General features: G+C 34.1%; 2 protein-coding genes across 3 annotated transcripts in view; one reads left to right on the top strand and one right to left on the bottom strand.

The window, feature by feature from the left end:
• Positions 1-1528: 1528 nt before the first annotated feature.
• LOC136985708 (general transcription factor II-I repeat domain-containing protein 2B-like) lies at positions 1529-2944 on the bottom strand. The gene has a single exon (XM_067283043.1). The coding sequence runs from the start codon at positions 2942-2944 to the stop codon at positions 1529-1531; it is 1416 nt and encodes a 471-aa protein (XP_067139144.1).
• A 7913-nt stretch (positions 2945-10857) lies between these two features.
• The window catches only part of LOC136985964 (protein MTSS 2-like), a 41434-nt gene continuing 40270 nt past the window's right edge, over positions 10858-12021 (top strand). Inside the window, exon 1 of one of the 2 annotated variants that reach the window (XM_067283392.1) lies at positions 10858-11277. In XM_067283392.1, the coding sequence (XP_067139493.1) occupies positions 11206-11277 (72 nt within the window). In that variant the 5' untranslated portion in view covers positions 10858-11205. The remainder of the gene's footprint in view (positions 11278-12021) is intronic. The other variant, XM_067283385.1, reaches the window with a different exon arrangement.

Below are 12021 nucleotides of genomic sequence, written 5' to 3'. Positions count from 1 at the left end.
ATTTTGTATGTGTGTGCAAACTGTACAGTAAAAAGTACTTGGTTCACACACAGGTTTGTATATTGAATTAATTACAGTTGTGATTGTTTTGCACGCGTACTAGCAACTGAATTATATATGTACACTGTACAGTATGCTACATCAGTCTTTGTTGCATACATCAAGTAACACGAAAAGTTCACGTACTGCTGAGTAGACGCGTCGGACTGGCGAGCGACGGATTATAGAGACTCTATAATATATTTTAATGTTACAGCACATCACTCTCGTTAAGCTTTACGATGTATGAGTTACATTTTCGTTACGTGCCCAAATAATTTCAATTATTATGTTTATAAATTCCACTTTTTTTACACTAAGAGCGTTTGTTCGATTTTAAATTATTCGTTATATCGAGTAATTTTAAATCTATTTTTAAAGAATGCTCTTACATTTCGAAACAGGATGTAGCTAGCTGCTGTGTTCTTCTTCGATAAATAAATTTTGATAAGTAGAACGTCACATATTCACAAATATAAAACTTTTATACATAAATAAACAAGTTTCATACTGTCAACGTATATGGAATAAATTGATAAGAATAATTTAATTCATTTATCGTACAGCAAACCTACATATTAATCCGTTCAACTCGGCTCCTCCAAATCTTGACAGTGCCACTGTCTTTAAGTATATTGCGCTGTTAAGAAAACGGAGTATTTAAATTAAAAAATCATTAATATAATAAATTTAAATTATTTTTATCACAAAATTAAAAAGTTTTTCTTTTGTGAATGTAAATTATCTTTTCAATTCTTCTGTTTATCTAGTGTAATTCATATATTGAAAGAAACTCTGATAGGCTTTGTCACACAGTTTTCAGTTTCATCTCATTGTTGGCTCTTTTTGCCTTGTGGTACGATGTGTATGGAAAAAAGGTCTTACACTAAGGTCTTTTTTATACCCCATTCCACCAGGTCCACAATGGCAGCAGCCGGAAAGCGAGAAACGAGGCCCGCCCGTGAAGAATTCCTGGGGTTTTTCGATCTACTTAGATAATTCTTAATAAATCCTAATGATTGGTTGATTCTTCGACGTCAGACAGTGCATTGTGATTATGTAACGAATGGCAATTTCTCTCATTGCAGACGGGTGTGACCCACAATAGGGCCGATCAGAATGGTCGAGGAACGCCCCATTTCTTACTACTCGTAGTAAATGATACATATGAATGGCATTAAAACCGAGAGACGGTATGGACGGTATGGAGAGACGGTATGGAGATAGACTATTACAGAGGTGGGGAACCTTTTTACCATTAGAGGCCACATTTAAATTAGGCAGCAATAAGAGAGGCCGCATAAGCTGATTGACCTAAGAAAGTGACTTTTGTGAAATTATTATAGTTTTTCTATAGATTTAACAATTTATTGCATTATATAGAAAAAATGAAATATAATACTACAAAATTTTAAATATAATATACATATAAAATAATATAAAAATATTATAAAAAAATACAATAAAAAATATTTTTTTATTCACTAAGTTAGTGACTTATTTGGCTTTGTTTTTTGTTTGACAGTAATTGTATATTTGGATCAAGCTTCGTAACACACAGCTTTAATTGATCCTCTAAATGTGCATCTGTAATTTGCGTTCTTAAATTTGTTTTTATTTTTGACATGAGAGAAAATGTTTTCTCGCAACAGTAGGTACTTCCGAAGCAGGAAAGTAAACGGCGAGCATGTTCTCGAAGGCATGGATATTCAACGGCATTTTTCCAGATTTCTATGGGATCCTTTTTAGCGTTAAAAAGGGATTTGATGATACTATCTTCCCCTAAATCAATTAACTCCATTTGTAGTTCTGCAGGAGCCTCGGATATATCTATTAAATGTGGTTCAAATGCCAGTTTCATAGCAGGAGTGTGCTCGTCAAAATCAGAAAATCTATTAGTATACTCTTCTATTAAACAATCCAAGACACCTACATATTCATCGAATATTTTATTTTCACAGTTCTGCTCATTTAACATTTTAGCTAGCTCCGGGAAGTGTTGTGCAGATATTTCCGATCGACAAAGCAATGTTTTGAAAAATGATAATTTTTTTCTAAACGCTTGGATCTTTTGCCACATTTCATAAATATACCTCGTTTCACCTCGCAGGCAAACATTTAAATTGTTTTGTTTTGTCATCATATCAGACAAAAATGCAAGGTTTCTGAGAAATACTTCATCTGATAGATCACATTGTTTTCCTTGTTCTTGATAAAAGTTTAAAATTTGTCGTCGTAAAGACAAAACTTTTATCAAAACCTGACCTGTTGATAGCCAGCGAACCTTGCAGTAGTATGGTAGGTCAACACTATACGTTTCCTCATCTAAAGAGAGCATCTGCCGAAATTCACGATGACGCATTGCATTTACGCGAATATAGTTGACAATGGCAATGGTTCTATCCACAGTGTCTTGCAAAATGGTAGATTTTGCGCAAAGATTTTGCTGATGCAAAATGCAGTGAAATGATATCAATTTTTTCAAGTTTAAGTTTTCCTTTTTTAACAAAGCAACGAATCCTTCTTTTTTGCCTCTCATGGAAGGTGCGCCATCGGTGCAGACACTGACTAAATTACTGACATTCAATTGTAATTTATTACATACTTCTTTGAAGTTTTCGAAAATATCGGCTCCGCGAGTCCTTCCAGTTAGTGTACCCAACGCAAGTAGTTCTTCGTAACATTGAAATTCTTTAGTTATAGCACGAATAAAATATAAAACTTGTGCCGAATCTGTTTTATCAGTGCTTTCATCTAAAGCAATTGAAAAATAAACATCTTCATTTTGTATAATTGTATGAAGTTGCTCTGTTACATTTTGCGCTAATTCGTGCTGTCGATCTGTTACAGTTCTTCTTGAAAGAGGTAATTGTTTGTATTTGTCGACATTTCTTGGATCTAACATACTCACTGCTTCAACAATACATTCTTTAATTATTTCAATGTCACTAAATGGTTTGCCCCTTTTTCCAAGTATATGTGCTATTTTATACGTAACAGCAACTGCAGCGGAATTTTGATTTACAAAGGCACTAAAAGATGCCTGCTTATGATGCTTCTCATTTTTCAACTTTTGAAGTGCAGCTTTTCGTGATTCACCTTCTAAAGCGAAATATTTATGTTCTTTATGACTCAAATAGTGTTTATTTGCATTCGCTTTTTTAAAGTATTTAAAACTGTATTGCACAACAAACACATCATTTTATCTTTCCCAGCAGTAAAGAAAAAATCTAACTCCCATTCTACATTAAATGTTCTGTTTTCATCACCTAATTTTCTTCTCTTACTATTTGACATGATGGATAAAAAAACGAATATCAAATAATATCTTTAACAAAGTGTATACTTTCTAGAAATACAATAAAACCGTGTAACTGTTATAAGCACGCACTATTAACTACAGTTTGCTGAAGATCGCAACAGGGAAGCGTTGAGAGATGCGAGTCAGAGAAGCCAAAGCAAGGTGTGACACTCAAATGGGAGATCTGAAACCGAGTTTTGTTTACTTCTTAGACAAGGTAGATGGCGCTGCTAGCGCTAATTTAAATTTTTTTTTGCAAAGACAATCAGCTGACTAATGAATTGTATGACAAATTTTGTAAATAGTATTTTGTAATTTTAATTTATTTTCAAATAAATATTACATAGAACATTATTCGTTTCTTTTAGATATGTAAATTACATAAACATACAGACTAGTATTCTGTATGTTTTTTTTTAACTCTTTCCGCCCTGTGGGCACTAAGAGGGCCTTTTTTAGTAGGCCCATTATGGGTTCGGCCAGGCCCACAATGGGGCGACCGGGTGGTGAGGGACGGGGCCCGACATATCCGAACGGACCACGGTTATTCGACCCGTTCGGATTCGATCCCGGGTCCCCCAGAGCGGTAGGCTGCCACCTTTACCGCTCGGCCATCCGGCCGTCTAGACTAGTATTCTGACGTCATGTTACAATATGACTGTCTTTGGCGGGATTTTTCGCGCAACTGTCATGGCGTTGATGTACAATAGTTGTTTGAAACGAACTCTACCATTTTGTACTAGATGGCAAAGGGCCGCACAAGGACCTCGCGGAGGCCGCAGGTTCCCCACCTATGGACTATTATAATATAATAGTCTATCTCCATACCGTCTCTCGGTTCTAATGTACTATATTCAAGCAGAGCTCAAGATTATAATTAATTATAGACAATGCAAGATAATTATAATAGGCGTTTTATCAGATTTATGTCAAACTTAAACGCGTTTTGTTTACGAAATTAAAATAATAAATTAGTAAAATCGATTCAGAAAAAATACAGCAAGAGAGTAACTCCAGACATAGGAAACTGACCCTATTTTGGAATTGAACACGTGAAGAAAATCCAGAATTTTTTATGGGAAACTGGCACCTATTTAGGTGTTAAACACTTAAAGAAAATCCAGAAAACTTCACGCGACCAACCCGTTGGCGTGGCACAAACCCTTGACCGACCGCCATCATTTATTCATTCGGTTTTATCCATTCGGCCACTGGTGGGTTTACAGCAAATAGATTGCGATCTGTCAAAAATGTTTTCATTATATGTATAGAATTTCAGAGTAAATCTTTCATTTTATGATATTACTTCCTGCGAACTTATAAACATTCGAATTAAGAATCACTCAAAATGATCATATATTTCTGAAAGAAATAAGTAAATGTGTTTTATAAATTCATTCATTTTATGAATAAAGTAAACGTTAATTGAAATTATAATATTAATATCTGTACTATGGCTTGTATACGAAGAACGACAGATAATATTTATCCTCACACACGATTATTTATGAAGTGTTTATCTACTCTTAACAAATGAAATCTTCAACAAAATATTTACTTGAACTCTGAAGCAGATAACGAAAGTTGTCAGTAATTGATAATAACGAATTCTTTTATAAAGAATCCATTAACGAGAAGAGATAAAATTCTTTAAACTTTAACAAATTTAATGTTTGGGATAATCTATAAATTACATAACTCTACTTTTATAGTTTTCAGCCACTATTCCATCCCCAAAATTACATAACACATTTTCTCTATTGCCTCTCTTAATTGTATTAAGGAGCAATACGCGGCACGTTAATTATTTTATTAATTACATATATAACGTACAAAGCAGTGGCGTAAACACCTCGAGGGTTGAGCATTACGTAAAGTTTTCGTAAACACCCCCATCTTGTAATGCATTGTAACGTTTAATCACTTGTATAAATCACTCATATCTTCGTTACGCGGTTATGGACATCCCCTTAGAAGCTTCTTTGAGCAATATTAATTAACATTGAAGGAATTTTACGTATACCAGTAGAATGCCCTCCACCAACGGACTGACCACGTGCAGTTTTCTGGATTTTCTTCACGTGTCTAATACCTAAATACATGCCAGATTTCTATAGAAAGTTCTTCCGGAAGGCACCCCTTAACACTCTTGTTAACAGGAGTCGTGCAGGGCTTCATAAAGGTTTTTCTCTTTTTTAAATGTACTCAGCAGGCGGTATGCATTTCGCTATATATATAGTCAGAAAAATGTACGAATTTACGTTCTTCACTGACGTAAGTTCAGATTTTTATGTTTCTGTACTTCAAATACATTACATAACGCTGCAGTATCGATAACGCAGCCATTCTTTTGTACTAACCAACTTTAAGTTTATCAGATTTAAATATTTCTCGAGATAAAGAAGAGAACTGTTGCTCTTTATATCTTGGTAAGCAATAAAATCTCGAATTTAGTTTCATTACTTCCTCTCTACTCACGTTACTTATCCCGGCAGGAAATTTTCTTACCGCTTTAAATCATACACCGTAATTTTATTAACTCAATATAATAAAATTTACACTTATAATTTAATAAATTATTGAAGTTAATATACATATATTTTTCATTCCAGAAGAGATAAAAATTAATAATTTTACATTTATGATAAACCCTTATCACACTATACTTGAATTTTTTCAGGATTGCTAGTATTGTCAATTCCTGTACTGAATCAACAACAAGTAACTACAAGTGTGAGTTTCTGAGAACCCTACAGTGCCCACAAGTAGATAAAACCTGTGAACACTGGTCGGTTTTCCGGATTTTCTTCACTTTGTAACACCTAAATAGGTGCCTTTTTTTTTTTACGAAGTCCTCCCGGGAGACATCCTCTCGGCAGATCGCCCACGCGTTGCGTTGCCTTATAGTATAAGGCTTATACAAACAAACAAACAGAGACTCCTGCAACTACGTAGCTCTATGCGAAAGCATGAATTTCCTGTGTTAAAACCGCCAATGATGAAAGTACCTCCTGCAAATTAAAGTAAGCATCACCTGTGTAGACCAAAGCGGGAATAAAGAAACAATTAACTAGGATAAAGTATTAATACATAAATAAAAGTAATAATCAGGCTAAAGTCACGCTTATAAAAGATGTCTGTGGTAAAACCGATAGTGCCATCTTATCACTCCACCTTCAAGTACGAGAATACCGTTTTTGGTAGTGGCAGATCATCGCACAGGCGCAAGAAGCGTGCCCTTGAGACCCCTGATTGTCAGGGACCTCCATAAATTAGCAGCTTCAAAAAAGAGCTACATTTTGCCATCTTCTTGACATTTAGAGATTTATTTTTAAGGAAACGATTGATTAATCAGTATTTTTTTTTTATTAAGTAATAAACTGATTTTATAGCATTACTTAGTATTTAGAAGGAGAGGGCCTCAAAACTAGGTCACGCATTGGGCCCTCCGAGTGTTTGATCCGCCACTGGTTTTTAGTTTATATAATTTTTATTTTCGTAGAATACTTATTTCTGCGGACCATCCTGTAAAACAAGTAGAATTCTATACAGTAGAATGTCCTTCGTTATGTACTTTTATATAACATTTCTGATATTACGTGAAGGCCCAAATTACAACATGCAAGCGTACTGTACATTCACTCCTGTATCACTGTGGATCTTGCTATTGGCACTTGAAATAAAGAGTAAGCCATTACATATTGTATATAAATGTGCATAAGTGAATTTTTAATGTTTGATTTTGCTTTCTTTATTTATTTACAAAAATAATGGAGCCCAAGCCTTCTCGGCCCCTCTCCGAAACTCCTCTGCACAGCAACAGGTTTTGATGGACTGGTAGAAAAGTAAATAAATCAATGGAAGATTAAGACACTAATTGAAGAGGATTACTATTGATATAAGTGGTAATTAATGTTAAAACATAAGCTTAGTATAAGTTTATACTACTGAGTAAAAATTAAATTACAAATATTCACATAAAATTCCCTTTTTACACAGGTACAATAAGGTATATACACCATAAAACTGAATGATATTTGAAGGCAAGTTGAATACATTAAGATGAACTTGACTAATTTAACACAAAGTGGCAAACGAAGCCACTCGATTCTGTCCAAATCCTTTAATTAATAAACTAGCGAAAAACTTAATTTTGAGTTTTATAAACAGTTGTAAATGGTAATAACAAGTAAAAATCTTCGTTAAGTCCGACCTCTCTCAAGATAGGACACATGACCTCCTCTATCTCTTCACCCCTCGACTTTTAACCACCAAAATTTAATAGCATTAATGCCTCTAATACACAAACCGCCCTGCAAAATTTCAGAAAGTTTCGACAAAAGGGAGTTATTAGACTTCAAAGTGGGTGAACAAAATCGTGCACCCCGAAACACACATACACTTCCAAATTTTTTGCATTTCTCCACGTTTCAATGTGCCTTGACTTCACGGAATTTTATTAAAAATTGCATTTAAACAGTTGACAAATTGTTTATATGCATTAGTAATTATTTGCATTAAAGTTAAATAATATATATCTACATAATTTACGATAACTGAAATGATTTTTATTATACAAAGATATGAAATATGTTACTAAATACTCTCACTGATATAATTTTATCAGGCTATATTCAGTATCTAGGAAACACACAACCCATTAAGATTGTTTCCTATATACACAGACAAGCAATTTTCATGATATCAACCAACTTTTAATACTTAAAAACTAGTTGTATGTGCTACATAATATGCCCATAAGAGATGGATGGATGAAATAAAGAACTGCTAACAGGAAGAATGGAAGCCTTTTGTTCATCGAGTCACCAGGAATCGTACTGCTAATGGCACTTAAGCAACAACAGAATTACATAATAATTGCTTTGATTTCTACTCTGTACGGGAATGTGATTATAAAATTGATTACAATCGTAATTTTGACATTATTGAGGCATAGAAACCGAAAATGCACTGGAATCTAGGCTTTCAAAAGAACCCTTTTTTAAAAACTCTCTCCTCTCTGTGAGGGCTTTTTTAGCAAGCCCATTATGGGTTCAGTCAAGCCCACGATGGGGTGGCCGGGTGATGAGGGAGGGGGCTTGACATATCTGGACAGACCACACCCCAAAACATTCCTGGAGCTTTATCGACCCGTCCGAATTTGAACCTTGGTCCTCCGAAGCGGTATGCTGCCTCATTGAACGTTCGGCCATTCGAACTCGTTTGAAAGACTCGGCCGTCTTTCAAAAGAGCCTACCAGAGTCCAAATGATAAAACCACTAGTAGTCCCTATTGTGTATTCACGCCTCACCATGTAAAGTTTTCTGGGTTCTCTTCACGCCAATTTCCCATTATAATTCATTCCGGGAGCCACTCTCCCTTTGCAGATGTCTGTGTTCATGTGTTGTGTCGCCTTATTCCACAAATCTTACAATCCTAGACTTTCAAAATCTAGAAAATCTAAGAATCCTTTTGCTATACTTAAAAATTAATTTTAAATGAGCATAGTATGAATATAATTACATTTATTTTCATTCTGTAGAGCATTAAGAAAAGCTACAAAAGGATTAAACTCATAATTTTTATAATTTTATATTATGAGTATACATACAATTGCATTATCACGGAACCATTAAATAAGTAATAAATCGAGAATTTAATACATTAGTAAATAATAAATGAGAATAATCGTACAAATGAGTATGGTTGACACAGGCCTAAAGAATGAGAGCGTAAATTTCATTATTAATTTTAATTTGTAACAATAATTTTGTGAGAAAAGTAAATATTTTTATATCTCGGGACAAAAGCTGGCATATAAATGAATAGATTATATACGACATTTCTTAGGTTTATCAATGAATATTGCGATTTTATTCCTAAAAACAAAGCTATTTCTATTATACCCGCCAAATGGCGATTTTGGCCCTATGAAGCGCGACCCTGAAAACGTACGATTAGATTAAGAGTGATGAGATAAGGCAATCAACATATGGCCGATCTGCCAAAGGAAAGGTGCCTCTTTCGAGGACTTTCTGTGCCAAAATGGCCTTTATGCGGAACTTGTCCTTCTAATGTTAGGCACCTGGAAAACTCTGCGTAGTAGCGTGTTATAGCTTCAAGGAGCCCTGGCAAATGTCAATCAAGGTTCCCATGTACAGTGTTCATTTCAAATATATATATATATATTTTGAGGAAATATTCTTTTATGAAAGATTGGTTTGGGACCGCCTGTTGGTGTGGGGTCCCAAATAATTGCCCCCTTTTGTTCATAGGATAACGCGTTATTGAATCTACATGGCCCATCCATGATCTAGTGATTTCTGCTTGATGGACTAGATTGACATATAGTCTGCTATTGACTTTACACCCCTACTATTACAACTGATAAAAATTTTTTACTATGAAATATCTTTTTGTTATCCATCTCGGCATTCTGTGGCTTACAGATTTATGTATTGTGTTACTCCTAAGCCAAAATATTAAAGAGGTTCTTTAAAGAATGATTGCCGATTTAGAGAAATATTTATTACTACTTTAAGGCAGCAGCACGAGCCTACTGTTCTTATAAAAATTATGATGGCTTCATTTACGACGGCTCGCACAGCGACGATTTTCCAGGTCGTATGAGCGAGGATCTACTAATTAAGGAGTCGCAGATACAAAATGTTGCTGAAAACAAGAAAATTTCTCAAATATTAAACATGAAATAAAATTTTCTACGGGAATTACTCTAATTACAATTAAAAATTCAGAATTTTAATATAGGAAATTATATATTAATGACATTTCCTAACTCAGTTGACATAAATTTAAGTTCGCTATATAATTTACGTGGCAAAGTGGGTTACGATTTTGATGAATTATAACTCACAAAAAGGAAACGGATTAAAATTACTATTAAACTATATATCATTGTATATATCCCATTGAATATTCCGGTCTCTGCAGGATACATTTCTCCATTGACCAGAGTTTTCCAACGAATCGCGGCCATTATCCAAGATGCCGAACTCGGGTATTCGCTTGATAAAACTGACGGATAAACAATTTTTTTTGCGGATCGGTTCATAATAACTTCCAGGATAGTTGTAGAAAGCCTTCGGCCTATCACCCCGAATTGATAATTCACAAATAATTGAGTTTTACAGTTTTTTTAAGCTACAATAAAATAATTTCTAATTATTCAAATTTAAAAATGAATTTAATAAATCTTCTCTTATAAATTATTACATATCTGTTAATTTAATTCTTAAATACATAAAATATTTAAATTTTCCTCTGTTAATTTTTCGAATCGAGAATAAAAATTAAAAGTTTTTATCAACGATGTCAATGACCTATAATCTTTAAAATACATATATATATTTCGATTTTAGTTAAAAAAATTTATATATATAAATTATTTTAATTTAGATTTAATACTATATTTTTAACGTATAATTAAACACGAGAAACATAAAAGTCCGAAAAATTTCGAATGTGGAACAGACGATAAAATACAACAGGGAAGTGAAGTGATGTCATCAGACCGGAGCGGCGTGAGGTCGCCACCGTCGTTGTGGACAGGTCGATGTCGGATACTGTAAGGAAAATGGTCGACTCTCCAATGTTTGTAATCCGCAAAAGTATCGAAAGGACCGATTACCAAACGTTTATTTAACGCAATTGGCATTTATTAAGAGAAGTTAAGTGCCGCCTTTTTTTAAATATCGGATGATCGGAGAGTGTTTGTCGAGGAATTCGGATCGAACGAGTCCCTTCATCCATCATCATTGCCAATGATGATGATGACGACGATAAGGTTTATTTCGGGATTATCTGAATTAATATTAGTTCACGAAGATATTATTTAATTGGGAAATATGGAGACCAATGCGGAAAAGGAATGTTCCGCACTTGGAGGTTTATTCCAAATGATTATTAACGATTTAAAGGTAAGAAGACATTGGCCATATTTATTTATTTATTTACTTATTCAGTTTTTTCCCTCCTATCTCTCAATACATTATACACTTAAATAGAAAAAATAAATTGTATTCGGTGTAGTTGGTACCTTGCAATTCAATGCTTTAGGCGGATGAGTGTGATACACTTCAATGATTTTTTTCATTTAATGTATTTATATCAGTTCAAATATATTAAACTACTACGTTAAACTACTACAGTTTTAATTCGATTAAAAATTATAATACTTCAACAGAGAAAAAATTCAAATTTAAAAAAATAAATAAATAAATATCTTCACTGTTTTTGTATATTTTTATGGTCAATTTGAAAGTTGTTTCGGGCACGCTTGGCAAGCTTTAAACCCTGTATTTTTCGGATTCTTTGGCGGACGTTCGGTTTTTCATATCCCGTCCCAGGCTTCGGCGATGCGTATTTGAATTGGGGAGACCCGCGTGTGGTGTCGACTGTTGACGTTTATCTTCAAGGGATGTTTTCTTATAAAAGATCGGTTCGGGCGCCTTTCTTTTTTGCTCGTTGGATAACGCGCCACTGTTGGGGCTTTGTCTTAAAATTGCAATAATTGAGTTGGAAAGAAGTAATTCTTAAAATTTAAATTTTTATGTTTTGGTGGTCTAAATTGTTTCGGGCACACTTCGCAAGCTTTAAATCCTGTATTTTTCGAATTCTTCGGCCGACGTTTGGTTTTTCGAATCCTATCCTGGGCTTTAGTG

Source organism: Centruroides vittatus, unplaced genomic scaffold (genome assembly GCF_030686945.1).
Source record: "Centruroides vittatus isolate TY-2023 unplaced genomic scaffold, ASM3068694v2 contig_1213, whole genome shotgun sequence".
Taxonomy (NCBI): Eukaryota; Metazoa; Arthropoda; class Arachnida; order Scorpiones; family Buthidae; genus Centruroides; species Centruroides vittatus.
The sequence above is the reverse complement of the archived record's forward strand: the minus strand, read 5'-3'. Positions and strand labels throughout refer to the sequence as shown.